The 21,253-nt window shown below is 34.1% G+C and overlaps 2 protein-coding genes across 2 annotated transcripts; both read right to left on the bottom strand.

Annotated features, from left to right (window-relative positions):
• Positions 1-473: 473 nt before the first annotated feature.
• Positions 474-5,537, bottom strand: LOC145328612 (uncharacterized). The gene is made up of 2 exons (XM_080172360.1): positions 5,489-5,537; positions 474-1,846 (listed from the first exon to the last, which is right to left on the bottom strand). The coding sequence occupies exon 2, from the start codon at positions 1,769-1,771 to the stop codon at positions 497-499; it is 1,275 nt and encodes a 424-aa protein (XP_080028486.1). The 5' UTR covers positions 1,772-1,846; positions 5,489-5,537; the 3' UTR covers positions 474-496.
• LOC145328611 (uncharacterized) lies at positions 5,528-17,234 on the bottom strand. The gene is made up of 9 exons (XM_080172359.1): positions 17,078-17,234; positions 16,250-16,292; positions 13,779-15,231; positions 13,118-13,278; positions 12,334-12,440; positions 10,580-10,648; positions 9,663-9,783; positions 7,723-8,863; positions 5,528-6,308 (listed from the first exon to the last, which is right to left on the bottom strand). Exons 3-9 carry the CDS (start codon positions 15,217-15,219, stop codon positions 6,106-6,108), a joined length of 3,243 nt encoding a protein of 1,080 aa, XP_080028485.1. The 5' UTR covers positions 15,220-15,231; positions 16,250-16,292; positions 17,078-17,234; the 3' UTR covers positions 5,528-6,105.
• Between the last annotated feature and the right edge of the window lie 4,019 nt (positions 17,235-21,253).

Raw genomic sequence — 21,253 nt, 5'->3', positions numbered from 1 at the left:
AATGATTTTTTAAGTAATATTATAATTTGGCAACGGTCTATTTCCATATAATAAACTGAAAAACTATTGTTACTTAACAAATAGTCACACATCCTTCTACTTTTATATAGCTTTAATCAAATAAAAGCAAAATATTTTATATTATCTATTTTAATTTATCAAATTCAGTAATGAACTAAAATTGATATATTAATTTTAAGGTAGGAGCCGGAGCTGGAGCCGCATCAAAATTAAACGGCTCCAACACCCTGGGGAAAAGTGCACTTTACCTAACCTAACCCAAACATAAAAAAGTAGTTTTTTTCCCTTTGGTTGTTTCAAAATTCTAGCTCAATATTTAGTCCATTTTTGCTCACGGTTTACGAATTTCCAGCAGCAGCAACCCCCCCCCCCCCTTAAATTCCTGAAATCATAGGCTAAACAAGTTTAATATCAATATATAGCACCCTTCCTTTTTTGAATGAAAGGCATTCAAATTATTTTGCGATTCTCAAAATCATTTTATTCCCTGCTCTTGGGGCTCTTCATACTCAATTTCCTCGGGGTTAATATTAGGTGCTACAGTTAAATATGAAATATCTTCTACATTTTCATGAGTATTTGTCATATGTCTCTTCCAGATATATTTCTCTTTAAAAGTTGAATGGCATAAATTACACTCAAATGGTCGGTCACAAGAATACTCTGAATGCGCGTTTCTAGCATGTTTCTTCATATTTTGTTTCTCCTTGAAGCCTTTCTTACAAACAGGACATCTAAATTCTGTGCCTGTTCTTAAATGAACATTTTTTGTGTGTTTTGTCAAGAGACGCTTTTCTGTAAATCTTTTTTGACAAATATCACAAATATAAGGTCGATCTACTGGATGAGTTGCATCGTGAAATTTTTGGAAGTGTTTAGTTAAGTGATATTTATGCTTAAAATTTTGATTGCACACTTCACATTCAAAAGGACGTGCATTTGTATGCCTCATAGAATGTCTTTTAAATTCATTACTTTTATTAAATGTTTTATCACAAAAATTACACTGGACAGGCAAATGCGGGTGTTCCTTTATGTGTTCTGCTAATTCATCTATAGTATAAAAAGTATCATAGCACACACTACATGAAAATCCAGTTTGATCAGGATTGATCTGATCTCCGGTCATTTCTACCTGAACAGAATCGGGAGCAATAAAAACAAAATTAGATTCTTGTTCCTCGTTTGCATCATGCGTCTCTTGTTTGGGATTCACTGCTGCATTTTCAAATATTGTCTCATTCTCTCTTTTTAAAGAGTTGTTCTCTAGCTTAGGATTTACTAATACATTTTCTATGTTTGTTTCATAACCTTCATTTGACTCAGAGTCTTTCATGTGGTTTGTATATGTATTGTCAATAGATGTTTGATTGTCCTCATTTTGATCGAAATTATCTGCATCTTCGTTAGCATCTATGTTTGCCGCTGTTGATTCATTAACTTCATTTTCGTTTGACGCTCCTTTAATATTTTCTGCATTATCATCGGTGTCATCTTGCAAATTGGTGATATCCATTTCTATAAAACATGTATTTTCCAATTTTGACGAATTTTCAGCGTTTTTTATAGTCGGTTCTTCGTCATTTACAGAATCCTTAATAGAATCATGCAGATTAATGTTTTGAGCAGAATTCTCCAAGTTATGCTCAGTTTCTATTATTTCTTTGGTTGATTCTAGCGTAATTTCTAATATGTGACTAAAACTAGATTCTGAATCAAGGTTCTCCGTTTCTTTGTCGTCATTCTCCATTTCATATTTATTCGTTTCATTTGAAAATTGTTGGGCATTATGCAACGTTTCTATTGCCGTCTCTATCCCGTGTACCTAAAAAATATTAATAAAACAGGATTAGTTTTTATTAAACTTAGGTTGTTAAAAAATAAAGAAAAAGATTACCGCCCATTAGTGCAGAGACATACAAACCACAATACAAAATTATTTTGTGATACTTTAAGCCAAAGAAATACCTTATCTTGAAAAGCTTAAAAAAAATAGATAAAATAACAAAATTTCATATACAGAAGCACATAATCCGATATCCAACATCCAAGGGGGGGGGGGGGGGGGAGTTCTGACACATTTGCGTAAACGGTGAGTATAGGCTTTATCTTTGGACTGAGAGGATAGGTTATTAGGGATAAAATCATTCTTATATGATGAATTTCCCCCAGATTTAAGATTTTTTGGATAGGCCTCCAGGTTCCGGAGCTCCAGGCCTCCAGGTGGTCTCTAAACAGGTAAAAAAATAAAAAATTTCTTATTTGAACAGTAAGAGGTAAGTTTATAAAACAATATAAGCTTCTTTTTATATATTATTCATATATTTGAAGAAAAAATTACAATCGGCCTCCAGGTTCAGATGCTGCAGGCCTCCAGGTGGCCTCTAGACAGATAAAAATTCAAAATTTCTTATTTGAACAGTTAGAGGTAAGTTTATAAAACAACATAAGCTTCTTTTTATATATTATTCATATATTTGAAGAAAAAATTACAATCGGCTTCCAGGTTTAGGTGCTGCAGGCCTCCAGGTGGCCTCTGGACAGGTAAAAAATCAAAATTTCTTATTTAAACAGTTAGAGGTAAGTTTATAAAACAACATAAGCTTCTTTTTATATATTATTCATATATTTGAAGAAAAAATTACAATCGGCCTCCAGGTTCAGGTGCTGCAGGCCTCCAGGTGGCCTCTGGACAGGTAAAAAATCAAAATTTCTTATTTAAACAGTTAGAGGTAAGTTTATAAAACAACATAAGCTTCTTTTTATATATTATTCATATATTTGAAGAAAAAATTACATTCGGCCTCCAGGTTCAGGTGCTGCAGGCCTCCAGGTGGCCTCTGGACAGGTAAAAAATCAAAATTTCTTATTTGAACAGTTAGAGGTAAGTTTATTAAACAACATAAGCTTCTTTTTATATATTATTCATATATTTGAAGAAAAAATTACAATCGGCCTCCAGGTTCAGGTGCTGCAGGCCTCCAGGTGGCCTCTGGACAGGTAAAAAATCAAAATTTCTTATTTAAACAGTTAGAGGTAAGTTTATAAAACAACATAAGCTTCTTTTTATATATTATTCATATATTTGAAGAAAAAATAACAATCGGCCTCCAGGTTCAGGTGCTGCAGGCCTCCAGGTGGCCTCTGGACAGGTAAAAAATCAAAATTTCTTATTTGAACAGTTAGAGGTAAGTTTATAAAACAACATAAGCTTCTTTTTATATATTATTTACATATTTAAAGAAAAGTCTCCAGGTTTGGGTGCTGCAGGCCTCCAGGTTGTCTAACCAAACCTAATTGTAAAAAAGTGCCGCTGCCAGGTTTTATAGTTTAGTTGGGGGATAGCAAAATTTTCAAAATTGAAAAAAAAAATTAAGAGGATAACGCCAACATATAATATTATTAGGTCCTACACATTGAGACTTCAAAGGTTTAAATTGTAGGAGTTAATGATATTCTCTTTTTTTATTTTTACCTGTTCAAAGCCCGAAGCTCCTGAGCCTGAAGGCCAATTGTAATTTAAAATTATACTTATTATAATATTATTTTGGAGGCCATTTGTAATATTGTCTTCAAATATATAAATAACATTAGGCTAATTTTTTTTATAAGTTTACCGCCATCTGTTAAAATAAGAAATATTGATATTTTACCTGTCCAGAGTACACCTGGAGGCCTGCATCACCTAAACCTGGAGGCTAATTGTAAATTATTCTTCAAATATCTTTAAAGCATCTAAAAATAAGCTCATTTTGTTTTTTAAGTAAACTTGACCTCTAATTGTTCAAATAAGATTTTTTAAAAATTTTTTTAGCTGTTCAGTTACCACCTGGAGGCCTGCAGCACCTGAACCTGGAGGCCAATTGTAATTTTTTCTTTAGATATGTAAAAAATATATAAAAAGAAGCTTATGTTGTTTTATAAACTTTTCTCTAACTGTTCAAATAAGAAATTTTGATTTTTTACCTGTCCAGAGACCACCTGGAGGCCTGCAGCACCTGAACCTGGAGGCCGATTTCAATTTTTTCTTCAAATATTTAGATAATATATAAAAAGAAGCTTATGTTGTTTTATAAACTTACCTCTAACTGTTTAAATAAAAAAATTTGATTTTTTACCTGTCCAGAGGCAACCTGGAGGCCTGCAGCACCTGAACCTGGAGGCCGAATTTAATTTTTTCTTCACATATATGTATAATATATAAAAAGAAGCTTATGTTGTTTTATAAACTTACCCCTAACTGTCCAAATAAGAAATTTTGATTTTTTACCTGTCCAGAGGCCATTTGGAGGCCTGCAGCACCTGATCCTGGAGGCCGATTGCAATTTTTTCTTCAAATATATAGATAATATATAAAAAGAAGCTTATGTTGTTTTATAAACTTAACTCTAACTGTTCAAATAAGAAATTTGGATTTTATACCAGTCCAGAGGCCACCTGGAGGCCTGCAGCACCTGAACCTGGAGGCCGAATGTAATTTTTCTTTTACATATATGAATAATATATAAAAAGAAGCTTATGTTGTTTAATAAACTTACCTCTAACTGTTCAAATAAGAAATTTCGATTTTTTACCTGTCCAGAGGCCACCTGGAGGCCTGCAGCACCTGAACCTGGAGGCCGAATGTAATTTTTTCTTCATATATATGAATAATATATAAAAAGAAGCTTATGTTGTTTAATAAACTTACCTCTAACTGTTCAAATAAGAAATTTTGATTTTTTACCTGTCCAGAGGCCACCTGGAGGCCTGCAGCACCTGAACCTGGAGGCCGAATGTAATTTTTTCTTCACATATATGAATAATATATAAAAAGAAGCTTATGTTGTTTAATAAACTTAACTCTAACTGTTCAAATAAGATTTTTTTTTATTTTTTTACCTGTCCAGAGACCACCTGGAGGCCTGGAGCTCCGGAACCTGGAGGCCTATCCAAAAAATCTTAAATCTGGGGGAAATTCATCATATAAGAATGATTTTATCCCTAATAACCTATCCTCTCAGTCCAAAGATAAAGCCTATACTCACCGTTTACGCAAATGTGTCAGAACTTCCCCCCCCCCCCCCCCTTTACTGCATAGAACGACTGGAAATTGTTTTATAATGCTATAATAAACCAAAAAGATGAAAGAAATCATTTGCAAAATTGCCAAGATACGCAAAATTTCAAATTACCAGACAAAGTGAACGCAACGATGTCCAAGTTAGGAGGGCTGGAAAGTGGGAATGGGAAGATAAAAGTATTTGCCAATACCGACTTTAAACAACTGCGGCACACACACAAATTTTTTCACCCCATCCTATAAATATTTTACCCCTCAAGATGTTGCAAAGAAGCAGGCTGCAAAAGGCTTACCAGGAGCACAACACTATAAAAAAAACGCGCTAAGGATTTTTTGGATTCACAGTGGTTAGCGAGATACATAGACAAGCCAAACAAACTGCCTTCATTTATATGGATACTTAACTTAATTTTATCTAACTCGAAGATATTGGAATAGTTATCATTTTTAGTCTGAAATATACAATAATTAAACCAAATAATCAAGGAAAGTTGCATTTCAATTAGTCCAAAGATTTACATAGGTAAACACATATTTTTTTATTATTTTTGTCAAAGCTTATAAAATTATTGTCAATTTAGAATTATTACAAAAATAATAGATAGATAGGTACTGGAATTTAGTGATTATCCACGAAAAAAAACATATGTACATAAACTTACCAAATTAGTATAAATAGATAGATAATTCATGAAACAACAGCTAAAATTTTTATTTTCAGTGATTTTTATCATTAATATGACAACATCGAACAAAAATCATGACGAACAATATAGATACGATATCTATTTACGATATCTATTTACGATTATATCCCAATATCATTGTTAAGTTGAAACTAAGAAATTATGCTAAGATACATATTTTTCGTACAATAATATTATTTACATTTTTTATTGGGATTTTAGTTTAGTTTGTTTCTGAAAAGGTACAAGAATTGAACATAAAACGACATCTAGTGCATTTAAGACATTTAAAATGTGACCATTTTTTATATACACAAATTCAACCTTAGCTGATGATTAATAATCCTCTCTCTCATCCTTAAAAAGTCCCTTGCAAGTGGTTCTCTTGTGTTTTGCCAAGTTAGTGTTTCGGCTGAATTTTGCGCCGCATCTATCGCATGAGAAAGGTTTAATTCCGGTGTGGATTTTTCTGTGCTCCTTTAAGCCACCGTGCCATTTGAATTCCTTGCCGCATATTTCACAAGTTGGAATTTCTCCTCCTAATATAAAACAGATATAGAATAAATTACCAAATAACTTTCTATATCTATTTTTATATTTTAAAGATTGGGAAGGTATAATTGCTGCAATTTCACTTGAGCCACAAAAAAAACTTTTTGAATTAACCCTTACAGATCGGGCCCCTATTCCCACCTTAATAGATCGGGGGGGGGTCATATTGACCCCCCCCCCTCTATCTCGGCTTCTGTTACAGATAAAGACGTAAAATTTTTTTCTGGTGGTTCATGTGTATTTTTAGAGAAAATTACTTTTTCTAGTCATAGCGGTCAGGCCGCTCCTTAGCCGCTTTTTAGCGGCCAGCCGCTAAATTTTAAAACAGCTGTAGAGCGGCCAATTTTGCAGCTAGGATGACCAAATTTTAGGACGAACTTTTATTTTTCATAACAAAAAAATTACTTTTTCTGATCATCGCCGAAAAACGGCAAATGACGTAAACCGCCATTTTCGGCGGTTACGGCGGTAAAACGGCGGTTGGCGGCGCCAATTAATATTTTTATCTGTTTATTGTTGCTCAAGGATTTACCAAAAAAAAATGTAGGTCTCTAGCTGTAATAGAAGCCACGATATTCATGATATATGTCTGTAGTAAAAGCCGGACAAAAATCGGTCAGGGTGCGGTCAAACGGTCATAACACCACATTTCTCATAAGGTCATTGATATCTCAGTATTCACCAAAAAAAATTTAGGTTTCTACCTTATACACAAAAGTCATAATGTAGAAATTAAGATTTATTTAGAATATTTTTTTAATTTTGGTGCTACCCAACCGACTTTGACCGGACACCACGACCGACACAGACCAGATATCCTAATAAAATCAACTCTTGCCGACGTATAATTACTAAACTTAAAAAGTCATGAAGTCACAGCTCTCCATCTTACCTACAAAAAAAATGACATTGAAAAAACTAGAGGGGGGGGGTCAATATGACCCCCCCCCCCCCCCGATCTGTAAGGGTTAAAGAAGCAAAAGTCCACAAAAAAAGGAAAAAGTAAAATTGAAATAAAGATTCTGAACAATTTCGAAAAGCCTTTAGTAAGTCTTGAAGATTTTTTTCGGTCATTGTCCCCACTTTACAAAAAAAAAGGCTAGAAGAGTAGCTACTAGGATTTAAATATCAAAGTTTCATTTACCAATTGAATTGAAAATTTTGTAACTACAGTTTTAAAATTAAGTCAAAATATTTTGAATCTACAATTCACCTACAGCTTCTACTAGGAAAATGCAGAAAGAAGCGACATTGGACTACACTAAAACCAAAATTTTTTAAACCAAAATATCTTATTAGTTGTCTCAACTTTGGGTACTTTTCTTGCTTTTCATTGGTTGGTTCGAAACGTAATATCGTGAACACTTTTCAACTAATTATTTCAATCTTTAGATCCGTTACCTGGCTCATGCATCTTTTTGTGAGCATTCAGTGTCTTGAGACGCTTAAACTTTTGTCCACATTCCTCACAATTAAACTCGGTATCAGTTTCGTGGGTCAGCACATGGCCGTTCAGCTCTCCCTTAGAATAGAATGCCAGCCCACATATTTCACACGAATATGGTTTCTCTCCAGTGTGGATTCTGATGTGCCTGGTAAGATCACTCTTTGTCAACAGTCTCTTAGGACAGAGTGGACATTGATGAGGCCGTTCGCCTGTGTGCACCATTTTGTGTGTGTTAAAGCTAGACTTTTGAGAAAATGCTTTTCCACACTCGTCACATGCATAGGGCTTTTCGCCGGTGTGAACACGCCTGTGAGAGTCCAAGTTAGCTTTTAAGATGAATTTCTTTTCGCACAAATCGCAAGCATGGGGCTTAATTCCAGAATTTTCTATTCTGTGAATCTTTTCATGAAGTTTCAAGCAATCCCTCCTGTTGAATTCTTTAGCACAGAAGCTACATGAGTAGATGATTCCAGAATGTGCTTCCTTATGGTGTCTCAGGGACTTCTTAAAGGCAAATGCCTTGTCACATTTGTCACAGGCGTAGGGTTTCTCGCCGGTGTGGATATTCCTATGATCAAGTAGTTGTCCAACAGTCAGATAAGCTTTCTCACATATTTCGCATTGGAATGGCTTTATGCCCATGTGGTGGTTTCTCATGTGACTGTTTAAGTGTCCGGATACAACAAAAGTCTGACCACAAAGCTTACAAGTGTAAGGTCTCTCTCCAGTGTGGATCCGTCTGTGTGTTGTTAGGTCACTGCTTCTTCTGAAAGCCTTGTTACACACTTCACATACAAAAGGCTTGATACCGGTGTGAATCTTTAGATGGGTATTCAAATCACTTTGTCTTTTAAAATCCTTTTGGCATATCTCACATTCAAACGGTCTTCCTTCAATATGGGTGACTTCGTGTCTCTTCAGAAGAGTACTTGTTGTAAACGCCTTTTGGCATTGTCCACAAGTATAAGCCCTGACGGCACCAAAATGTGTCTTCATGTGTAGAACCAAGTTTCTCTTCTTTGAAAAATTCTTCAAACATTCTTTACATTTAAATGGGTTCTCAGGGTTAGTTTGGTCAAATATGTAGTCCGGATCCTAAAACAAATTTTTTTTTATAATTTCATCTTGTATGTCTGACTGTCAGCGGGAGGGTATCTCGCCCATGTGAAGAGAAATAACCCCTGAAAAATGTTCCCTCAAGTTTTAATTCTAAATACCCCTAGGGACGGAACCGCAAGGAAAATATAAAGATAGAGGTCGGCGTAGGCTTAAGTATTAGGGTTGGCAATCCGCATCCGAATCCGGGATCAGGAATCAGAATCCGCCCAATTTTTAGCCAATTTTGGAATTTGAATCCGAATCCGGAATCCGTTTTTTAATAGCGGATTCGGATTCTTAATTTGTAGGCTAAAATTAGCGTCTTAAGTTTTTTTTTCTTTCAACTCCGCCTTTTTGAAGGCCAAGATTATCATCCTTATATATAATATCTTTTAAAATCTGGTTCGATTCTCGGAAGTGAATTATAGAGAATACCAAGAACATTAATTTTTAGGGCATATGTAGCACTTAAATTATTTTTTTTTAAAGCCTTTTAAAATATTGCTAGAATCCGGAATCCGAATCCGGAAACCGCCAAAAATAAGAATCCATGATCCGCGGGAATCCACCTTTTTTTGACGGATTCTTGTAAGAATCCGAATCTGAATCCGGTCCAAAAGATTGGCATATTACCATCCCTATTAAGCATTTTTTTAGTTTCCTTTTAGCTATAAGATGAGGAAAGAGAAAAGACCACTAGTATAAGAAGTAAAGGCAGATTTGAGTTTAAATCAAATAATAAAAGTAAAGTCGCGCCTTTAATGTCTTTACAACAGATAAATTGGACAAAAATTACCAATGGTTTAGCTCTCTTGGTGGGTGGAAACCGCCCTCCAGGTTCCTGTTTCACTTCTTGCTTCACATTGCCCATACCCATAAATGGGTTAAATCCGGAGGTTTGTGGAATAACACCAGCCCTAAAGATAGTAAAATCTATATCAAGGTAAGACAGTAAAGTTGCCAAGGCATTATGTGTGGTCCAATAAGATATAGGAGGGATATCATAAATAAATTATTCTTACATAGATTACAACATTTTTCTTACATACAACGTAGGTACAACACTTAAAACGAAAGGTAAAGTTCCATATAAGGACTAAGCATAGGTAATGAATCTTAAGTCCGTTTGATTTTAAGCACGTAGTTCAGAAAAAATAAGGGTTCAATTTGAAATGATCTAATGAACCAAAATTTGAAGGACACTTTGTAAACTATCCCTGACGGGCAAGGGCACCGCAGGGATTGGGTTAAGAAATAAAATTACTTCTCACTCCCCCCCCCCCCCCTTTATTTTCTTTTTATTTCAAAAGTGGTTATGGTGATTTTTGATACCTAATCATAGTCAAATATTTTAGAAAAAAAATTTCTAATGGGAACATTCCCTTCTGATTTACTAACCTTAAATTTTCCATATAATCACTATGCGTAAAACGAAAAAAATATTAACAAAACAAGGTTAGGTTGTTTGGCTAGGGGGCCGAGCGCCCGGAGCTAGGCAGGCTATATGGTGTCGAGCGTTGCGGCAATGGTCATTATTTTGCAGAACATGGGTGAAGAGGTGGTGGGTTATATTTCTATAATTTGGAAAAAAATCCTAAAAGGATTATACCGCATATATTTGCCAACTTAAATTTATTTTAAATCACGAAACCTTTAATTACGTATTGATGTATTACTTAAATGTATTATGACATAATCATAAAAAAAACTTACTCTTGCTTAACATTATGCGAAGTTTCTACATAATTCATAGCATTGTCAGTTTCATTGTCTTCTTCATCACTAAAATTAATAGGTACAAATATTATCTTCAAATAAAAAAAGATCATAAAATACCTACCTAGTACCTATTACCTATAAAAAATATAGGGTAAAGCGGGGCGATCTCGGTTTTGAGGCGAAGTCGGTATTTTTTTTACACACCTTCATTAAATGACATTTTTCTCCATGTTCTAATCGACTGACAGAAAAAAACATAAAATCAAATTTGTTCCTTATTAAATTGCCTACAAAAAAGTATAAAATTTTGCTTCGGTCGGAAAAACGGTAAGTTGGACAAAAACTGGTAAGAGCTAGAGCTTAGACGTCTTCAGGGGACTTATTAAGAATCTAATGGGCTATCCATTTCCGTTTAAAACTTCAAAAAAGCTTGTATAGTTTTTTCTTAAATCGACTAAAAGTGAAGCGGGGCGAACTCGGTTTTTTCACTTTTTGTACTAACTTTTTCAATTTTATATAAAAAAGTGAAATTTTCGAGAAAAAAAGTCAAATTTCTCGTACTTTGAAAATTTTTTTTTTTTGTAGAAAAAATTGTCCGATCTTCATAATTTTTTTTGTGAATGCTCTTTATTACATTTAGCAACTTTAACCTTTTGGGCATGCTGTAATTAAATCAATATGTTATAGGTTTTTTGAAGCTGGAAAATCGACCACAGATTTTGCCAAACTTTTCTTTTTTTTCAATTTGAATTTTTCAGGAAATTTTGCTAATAGAACTATTTTTTTTTGGCCAAATCTATTCAAAATTGCCTGAATTTTAAGGAACAGGCCTTAAAAGTCATAAAAAGTTATTTTTTCTAGTAGTACTTTTATGTTTTTTATCAAAAAAAAAAATTTCGAAAAAAAAGTCAAATTTCGCGTACTTCGGAAAAATTATTTTTTTTGGTAGAAAAAATTGACCTATCTTAATAAAAAAATTTGTGCATACTCTTTATTACATTTAGCAACTTTTACCTTTTGGGCATGCTGTAATAAAATCAATACGTCATCGATTTTTCGAAGCTTGAAAATGCCCTACCGACTTCGCCTCAAGGCGGGGCGAAGTCGGTGCCGTTTTAGAGATAAATTTTGACAAACTTCCCAAAGTCCTAGGTTTTCGTCCTTTTAGGACCTGATCGACTTTTCCGAGATCTTTCTACTGGTCTTGGTCTCATTTAAAAAAAAATAATTTTTACGATTTGCAGGTTCAAAAAACCGAAAAAAACACCGAGTTCGCCCCGCTTTACCCTAATATAAAATTCATTTAACATATTCATAATATTGTGCCAAGCTAAATAAAATACGAAATTTGATACAAGCGAACTAAATCCTAATTAGAGTATCTGCGCTACTATCTCTTTGACATAACACGTAGCGCATCAGCTCGTTGTCGGGAAATTGATAGACTAAAATCTCGGCAAAACACCGCGTCATAACCGAAGACGTTAAATATGGTTCCTACAACTGCTATATCAATTTAGAAACATAATTTTATTAGTTAAGAGTTGGGGAAATGCCTTGGTCCAAAATAGGCCGAACTAAGTACAAGGTACAGTTAGTCCTTCCAAACAAACTTACAAAGATCCTGCAATCAACGGCTTATTTGTCTGACTGAGTGTTTGAGCGTATAATAATTCACATAATTAAGCATTCACTATCGTATCCACTATTCAGGCTATCAGCGCTAATAAAAAACATCAAATTTTAACCTGGAACTTCCGGGTTCCAGTTTGATATCGACATCATTGTCATAATCCTGTTTCTCCACCTTTGCCTGGATCATTGGGGTTGCCATGCCAAAACTATCCTCAGAATCCTAAAAAAATGCATAAAAATTTTTCATTTCTATTTAACACTTAATTTTGTTTCCACATTAAGGCTTATTCCGCTTTTAATGATAAATCTACTCTGATTTTCATCCTTAAAATAAAGTAACAGGATGTCTGTTTGTACCGAAGCATCTCGCTAACCACTGAACCGATCGGGTTCTTATTAACAGGGTAGCTTCTCATAGGTCCCGGGAAGGTTTATAACTATTTTGGGAGAGTGTAACACACCCTCCCAATAAAAATCGACTTCAGAAAAAAAAATCCCCTAAAGCCAAAAATAAATTTTTAATTCTAAAATAAAAAGAATGGTCAATAGGGGGTGACCCCCCCCTTCACAAAATTTATATTTTAATCTGAAAAGATGGGTTTTGGGATTCAACTCCCCCCTCCCCAAGTGTCCCTAGAAGCTTTAAAGGACGAAGCAGCTAGTATAATATAAAGTAGTAGGTAAGTTTATTTGTCTGTTGCTAAAGATCTAGGAAAATGCTGGCAAAATTCATGCTCAAGCAATGACTATAAGAAAATAATATGGAATTTTGAATCTACTCACTTAGCTGTTGTGGAGAAATAGAAAAAAACACCCTTTTATGGCCAAATTGTTATTCATCACAAATGTTAAGACGATAAAAGTAATGATTTTTGAGTAAAAACTAGGTAACCTAACCTGTTCTCCATTGTAGATCATGCCACCCTCCACCATTTCTGTCTTGGGAGTGATGGCAATACCACCATTATACTGATCCTTGTGTACAGAGCGCATGTGCTTGCGCAAGCTGTCCTTATCTGCAAGTGTCTTTTCACACAGAGGACAGCTTTCTCTTTCACCTAAACAAAAATAGTTTTAATGAAACCGTTTTTCTTAATAAAACATAATTCATAGAGGTAAACATATATATTCTGACACAAAGGTAACAGGGGGAAATGGAAATAGTAAAATCCTATAATATTTCTACAAAAGATTTTGTAAGTAACAAACAATAAACAGCATTATAGAATGAAAAAAGAGTAGGTAGATACCTATACTTTTTGATATAAGAATAAAGATGAATAGATTGTTTTGAGAATGATTGGCCAAAGAGACAAACACAGCTTAAAAACTAGTTGCGCTACTTCAAAGGCGGTATCCTCAAAGTATCTAGTTTTGAATAACTCGATAAATAGGAAGATAATTTATTACTTTATGTCAGGTTAAGTTAAGTTATGTTGGATACTGGGTAGCCCCGAAGTGTTATGGTAACAATACATACCCCCCTATAGTATTTCAAAACAAAACGGGGACTCATTTTGATAGGTAATTTGAAAAAACAGTAAGGTTTAAATATGACCTGTGTGAATTTTTCTGTGTCTCGCCAGTTGGCTTTTCAGCTTGAATGTTTTCTGACACATATCGCATTCAAAAGGACGATCTTCTAAATGTGTACTCAAGTGGCTCTTATAATTGAAACTTTTATCAAAAGTTTTCTCACAAAAGTTACATGAGAATATTGTCGGCTCTTTCTTGGGCTTTCCTTCTACATTCTCCATTTGTTCTCCGTCAGGATTTACAAAAACAAAGTTGTCATCATTCTCAATATTTCCATCATTTGAGTCTTCATTTGAATCTTGATTAACTTCTTGTTTCATTTTTTGTTCTGTATTATCCAAGTTTTTACTTGTATCTTGTTCTGAACCAAGAGTGTCCATTTCTGTATCGCTGTTCCCATTGGAATCTTGTTGTCCCTGTGTCATTTCTTGTTTAATATTTTGTTCTTGCACTGGTGTTTCTACTGATGTTTCCCTAAGGATTGTATCAGGTTCAATAGGAACAAAGTTATCTATTGTCTCCTTGTTATCTTCATTAAATATTTCTTCTGTGCTTTCCATATGATTAGTAGTATCATTTTCCAATTTAGACTCTTTGTCTTCAATTTCAGCTTCTTGTGCTGACAATATGTTATTTGCTTCTTCACTGGAAGCCTCTTTTTCATTCGAAACTTCTCTTTCCTTTGGTACTTCCCTTTCACTATGATTAGAATGGGGAACATAAGGGACAAAACCTTCGTTTCTTGCTTCTCTCTCTTGATATGAAGCTTGTTGAGCTAACAACATTTTCATCCTCAAATTAGCTTCTTCATTGGAAGATTCCCCAAATCTTTCACCGTGGTTGGAATAAGGTGTAAAAGGAACAAAACCTTCCAATCTAGCTTCCCTTTCATGCTGGGCAATTCTAGCTTCCCTTTCTTGTTGGGCAATCCTAGCTTCTCGTTCTTGTTGGGCAACCCTTGCTTCTCGTTCTTGTTGTGCTATTTTTGCTTCAAGCTCTTGCTGTGCCCTTCTAGCAGCTTCTCTTTCTTGCTGCGCTATTTTTGCTTCAAGCTCTTGCTGGGCTCTTCTGGCAGCTTCTCTTTCTTGCTGATGTATTCTAGCTTCTAGTTCATGTTGGGCCCTTCTAGCAGCTTCCCTTTCCTGTTGCGCTATTTTAGCCTCTAGCTCTTGTTGGGCCCGTCTAACATCCTCTCTTTCTTGGTTCATCCTGGCCTCTCTTTGATGTTGAGCCATTTTAGCTTCCAGTTCTTGTTGTGCTATTCTAGCTTCCCTTTCTTGAAGGGCCATTCTGGCTTCCCTTTCATGATGCGCCATTTTGGCCTCCATCTCTTGTTGAGCCATCCTTGCCTCCCTTTCTTGTTGGGCTAAAATCATCTTTTTGATATTTGCTTCATGATTTGCCATTTCCCTGGCTCTCTCTTCGCTGTCCCCATTGGAGCCATGTGGAAAGTACATATCCATCTTTGTTGGATGCTAAATAAAGTAAAAATATCATGTGACATAAAAAAAATACAAGGGTAACAAGAATGATAACCCTATAATAAGCGAAGCACAAAACATTAAAAGATGTCTAAAAAGAAAAACAGAATGACTGAATAACTAAGCTTATTAGAGTGGATTCTAATAAATCATATATGTGAAAAATTGAATTTAAATACACATAAATACCCTATAATGACAGGAAATTTAGTTTTGAACTATTTTCCAGAAAATCTTTTGTAATTTGACCAAAAATATATGAATATCTTTATTAAATTTGAAAAAAAAGTTACTTGTCTTTTGTCTATGGACGAGAAATTAAGCTTTGAAACCATCATCCAAAAAAAATTAATCGCCACAAGATGTCCAAAGGTATGATGAAATATGTAAAAAAAATCCCAAAAAGCTACTTGTCCTTTCAACTACAGACACAAAAATAATTACAAGGCGGGGAACTTAATTTTGATATCCATATCTACAAAAATTTTGAAAAACACTAGGTATAATATGAGATAAACCGAGAAAAATTTAAACGCAGCTAAAAAACTGCTTAAAAGCAGTCCGACCGCCACGGATGTTTAATAGTAAATTAAACTCCGTAATGATGGAAATATTGGCAAGAAGATTAAGCCTTCTATTTTAAATAAGACCCGAGATAAATCATATTTCCCCAACGTACTTTATGTCTTATGGGGAGGGATACGGACATTTGTATTATAGAATAGCTTTGCTACTAAAATGAAAACAATCATTTAAAAATAGCTTTAAATTTTTTCTTAGTTGAAAGATTGATACAAAAAAATGCGAGTTTCATACGACAGCTAACAATTGTCATTTTCAAAAAGTTGTTATATTGAATGTGGCATGTTATATAACATAGATTCTATTTATAAAAAAAAGTTTTACTAGTATCTTTTTCAGCACCAAAGATGGTCAAAAAATAATAATTTAAAAGGATTTATCAAAATGAAATAAGACAAAAAACATGTATAATAATAAACTTCTTTCCTACCTTTCTTGATTAACTGTTAAAACTTGTATACCATTTTGGAGACCTGAAAAAATCCTTTATATAAAGTTTACCTACTAACGTATGTGCCCCTAGCATGTGAGGGGTATATAAGTGAAAGGGGGGGGGGGGGGCTAAGTGGACTTTAAGCTGGAAAGAAGAGTCGAAAGCCCCTATACCCCAAAATTTATATTTTTGGTTCAAAAGAAAATTAAGAGGAGGACATTTTTCTATGGGTGATTTCTCTTGGGTGGGTGGTGGTAACCTCCCCCTAAATAGATATTATCCTTTCTAGGACCTATGAGAGGCTAATTTGAAAGGAGAAACGTAATCCTTTCAGAGCGGTTAGCGAGAGCAATCGGTAAATTCTGTTGATTCTATATAAGGATGGCACAGTTTTTTATATTTATTATTATATTATATTATATATGTACACAGAAGGTTAATTCGTAACTATTCAGGCATGACGGGATTAATTTTATTAACTAAACTTACTTTTAACAAATTAAGGCTTATAGAATAGCTTTGCGTTTATAGAATGAATATTTAATGAATAATAAAGAACCAGAAACTAATATCAAAGTAAATTTAATAATAATTTTATGAATTATGATTATGTACCTCAATTATATAAAAATAATAAATTAATTTTAAACTTAGTTACAAAATATCATTTCTACGTGTTTATTACACTTTTTTATTTTTGTATTAGCATTAAAAAATATATTTTATCTAGTTATTATTATTAATTAAAACATATATTTTTATATTAATAAAAAATGGCGCGGCCGGTGCAAAAAGAGGAAAAATACTAAAAAAACATAAATTTACCAAAAATAATGAAAATGCATTGTTAGAAATAACCAAAATCGTCCACATTTTCATATTTAAACATAAAATTACCAAAACATGATTTTTTTGCGTTTATTTGTAATTTTTTAAAATAGAAAGTAAGCCGTTGACGTCAACATAACAATTAGAGAGAAGAGACGCTTGTTGATATCCTTCTTTTACTGGGACAATTCCTCTGTAGACGTTTCTCCCCACCCCATTTATGTTTCGCTTTTAGCAGTGTTCTTATTTGTTTTAAGAATAACCGATTAAAAGATCATTTCATTTTTAAGAAAAAACTATATAATAATAAAATATAAAAAAAAGATTAACACATTTCAAATGAACACACGGACTTTCAGTTTAAAATAAATAATAACAAACTATTAAAAGTGAACAAAATTAATATAGGAGTCTTCATGAAAGGTTTAGATAATTTTAATTTAGATAATTAATTTTAATGCTTCAATTTGTATCTAAAGTTACTTTGTAAGGATGGACACACCCTATTTGTAGTAAAATCTTACCTTTATCTACAAGGGGAAAGGATGCTAGAGAAAAATTGTCTTATTCCTAAAAATGCCTCGGATACTTTTGTAAAAACAAATGTCGTCTTTTAAATAACAAAAATAACAGACCTAGGCAAAACAAAACAAATGTTAAAAGCGATGCTTGTCTATATTTAGGACCTGTAAGTCAGTACCTAACAGTTAGCTCTTTTCGTTCATTTAAGAATGTTAGAATTGTCCTATCGAGTTAAACTTTGGATATTGTTTTCTCTAACAGCTAGGAGCAATTTAGGAAACGTAGCAACTCTATTCTTGTGTATACATGCTAATTTTTAACTTTTTGTATGATATAAAAATCTTACTCATCTGATTTTTGGAACATTGATTTCTAGTACAACAAGGTACATTATTTTAAGTATAACATCTCTATAATCATGATCTAAAAATGTAAGTATTTCCAGGGTGGTCACAAGGTTTTTTTTAAAAATCCGTACATTTCCGTGCATTTTTCTACTAGTAAATATATTATTTAGTAAAATGTCTCAGCAATGCATTGTGGTTTCTTACTAATGATCTGGTTCTGGGTAGCCTTGCAGGGTTTAGGCATTTCAGGTATTGGCCCCATGCGGTTAGAGACCCCCTCATAGGCATAGTAAAAACATGGGAGGGGGGTACCAGAGCTCAACAGGCATCTTACGTGAAGAATCCATGGTAGAAACTAACTAATAAACGCCTATAGAACACACTTTGTCCTAAGAGACTTGGACTAATATACCTCCTTCGGTAAAAAGTAGGAATCTAAAGGGATAATACAATGGCCAAAATATTATTTACAGTCCCATTGCTGATAAACAAAATTATCTCTTCTGTTGAATACAATTAGTGGATGAAATGATTGGACACTTAACTTAACCAGGAAAAATTTATAAAAGTTACAAAGTTGTTTAGCCAACGAATAAGAAGGCTTTGGGATTAGTGTAATAATATGCCTAATGTCCTCTCCTTCCCAGGGTAATAAGTATTAGGTAGAATATGTAAGGATGAGTTTGTTATTTTTACATAAAAGTTTTTACCAAAGGATCTCACTAACCGCAGAACCGATATGGTTCTCCTTTACAGTTTAGCTTCTCATTGGTCCTGTGATGGTTTATAGCTATTTTGGGGGAGGGTACCGCCAAACTCTCAAGAGAAATCATCCCTAGAAAATGGCTCCCCCCTCAATTTTCTTGATAAACCTGTTTAAAGTGGGGGAGAATTGATAACCTAGTAAGAAAAAAAGTGTTTACTTCAAGAATGACAATATCCTTAAATGCGAAGCTCAATTAATCCTAGTAAATAAAGTAAAAATCTTTTTGTCTGTAGCGAAGGATCTCGCTAACCACTGAACCGATATAGTTCTCTTTTACAGTAAAGATCTTTATAAGTCCTGAAATAGTTTTAGGCTATTCTATTTTTATAAAGTCTGGATATGGTTTTATGCTATTTTTCTGCTTTTTTATATTCTTTCCAATACATAGTAACTAGATGTTTGGGGCGCAGACGCTAGTAATATATTTTGCTTTTAATAATGTTTTCATCCTTAGCTTGATCTTTAAATCGTAGAGGTGCACTGAATCAGGGCGATTCAGAGGTGAACCAGAGGTGCGCTGATGGTGCGCCACAGCCACTGCTATAAAACATGGATCTTTAAAAGGTTTTCAGCACGGTGTTGCTAGATCGCTGGCGACACTCAATAACATATCCATACATGCCAGTACAATTTTATAACTTAAGCCGTGCCAGTACAGAGAGGAGTTTTTAAATAGCTTAATATGAGAATACATGGCCCTCTCCAAAAAAGAGTATGGGGGCCCCCCATACTCTTTTTTCTCCCCTCAACCCCCCATCTCTTTTTAGAGGCAGAGAATAGGGAAACGGAGAAGGGAGGTGGAGACAAGGAGCAAGGGATTTGAACAGCGAGAAAAGGGATAGTCAAACGTGCCGTCTCATATATATTCTTGCCAAGCAGGCAGGCGTGTCGGGCCAGTTTCTTCCCACAGGCAGGCAAGCGTGCTGGGACACATTATATGTTGATTGAGAAAGGGAGAAGGGAGATGAACGCAAGGAGCAAGCGATATACACAGGGAGAAAAGGGGAAGGTGCCATTAATACTAGTAATGGTTGCCAACTATAAATGAAAATAAGATTTCTAATATTTTTTATAATCCTTCTAGCTTTCTTTTACTATCATATCTTACGAGTAATATTTTAATACCACATCTTTTTACATTATTAGAAAAATGTAATTTCTAGTTGGCAACTATTGAATGCTTACCCCTTTTCTCCCACTTCATATCCCTTGCTCCTTGCTCACACCTTCCTCTTCCATTTCCCTATCGTGTGCCTTTAAAAGAGAGGTGGGGGAGTGGGGAGTGAAAAAGAGTATGGGGGGGCCCCATACTCTTTTTTGGGGAGGCCGTGTATTCTCATTTTAAGCTATTTAAAAACTCAACTCAGTATTTTATATAAAACAATATATAATTTATTTTAAAAATAACTATAAAAATGTTTTCACGATAGTTTTGCAATAAAATATTAAATTAATTTTAAAAAAATATTTATTTATTAAATAAATCACCCCGGTTTCACGCACCAATGGTACTCGATGAGTATTATTGGCGCGCTGGTACCGTGCAACTGGCCGCTCTGATTCGCCCATGCCATTTGGATTTAAATATAGGTATTAATAATCCGATGGTGTGCTGAAATGAATCGCCCCAATTCAGCGCACCTATAAATGATTTAAAGATCCAGCTCTGTTTTTTTGTAACCCTTTTTTAGGAGAGGAGGGGGGAAGGGATATACTGGAAATCAAATAGATCATTTAAATATGTTAAGGGATAAGACAATAAACATTAAAAGGATAAAATCCTTAATGATGATAAACAAAATTACCCCTTCTGTATAAATGATAATGAATTTCTAATAAGTTAGACACTTCTAGTTTTGAACCAATAAAAATTATCAGTAGACGGTTCAGTGATTAGTGAGATCCTTTGGTGCAGACAGACAGATACACAAGAGACTTTTATATAAGGATGACTCATTTATAAAATACTAGCGGCTACGCCTTTGATGCCTCTAAGGGCACCTAATGTATTTTTTCCCATCTGTTTTTACCAATAAAAATTATTTAAGGCCGCTAGATGGGGTTTTTCGTTTTCTCTCCAAAATAGCTATAAACCTTCCTAGGCCCTAGAAGAATTAACAAAAAGACAATCAAACAGACATTCATGTTATATACATATATATATCTGAATAATAATTTTTAAAAATATTATGTTTTTTTAAGTGGAGGGAGGGGGCTAATCCTTTTTTTTATGAAAATAAAAAACGTTCATGCAAATCAGTGAATTGTTCATACAATATTTGCTAATTTGTATATGATGCATTCTTAACAGGAATCTAAAGGGCACAATTAACTATGAAACATGAATGGGTGTAGGAACGCTTTTTAGCAGGTTTTAGGCTATTTTTGTATTTTTCACTTTATAAAAATTTTTTAAAATATATATAAACATAAAAGTAGAAAAAAATATGAAATTTTTTTTTTTGGGGGGGTAAATTTTCATTTTTGGGTGGGTTGGGGGTGTCCGACCCCCCAAGAAAATAGCTTAAAAACACCACA

Source organism: Acartia tonsa, chromosome 9 (genome assembly GCF_053477335.1).
Source record: "Acartia tonsa isolate MP-2025a chromosome 9, ASM5347733v1, whole genome shotgun sequence".
In the NCBI taxonomy this organism is placed as follows: domain Eukaryota; kingdom Metazoa; phylum Arthropoda; class Copepoda; order Calanoida; family Acartiidae; genus Acartia; species Acartia tonsa.
Note: the sequence above shows the minus strand (reverse complement) of the source record. Positions and strands in the feature narration are given on the sequence as shown.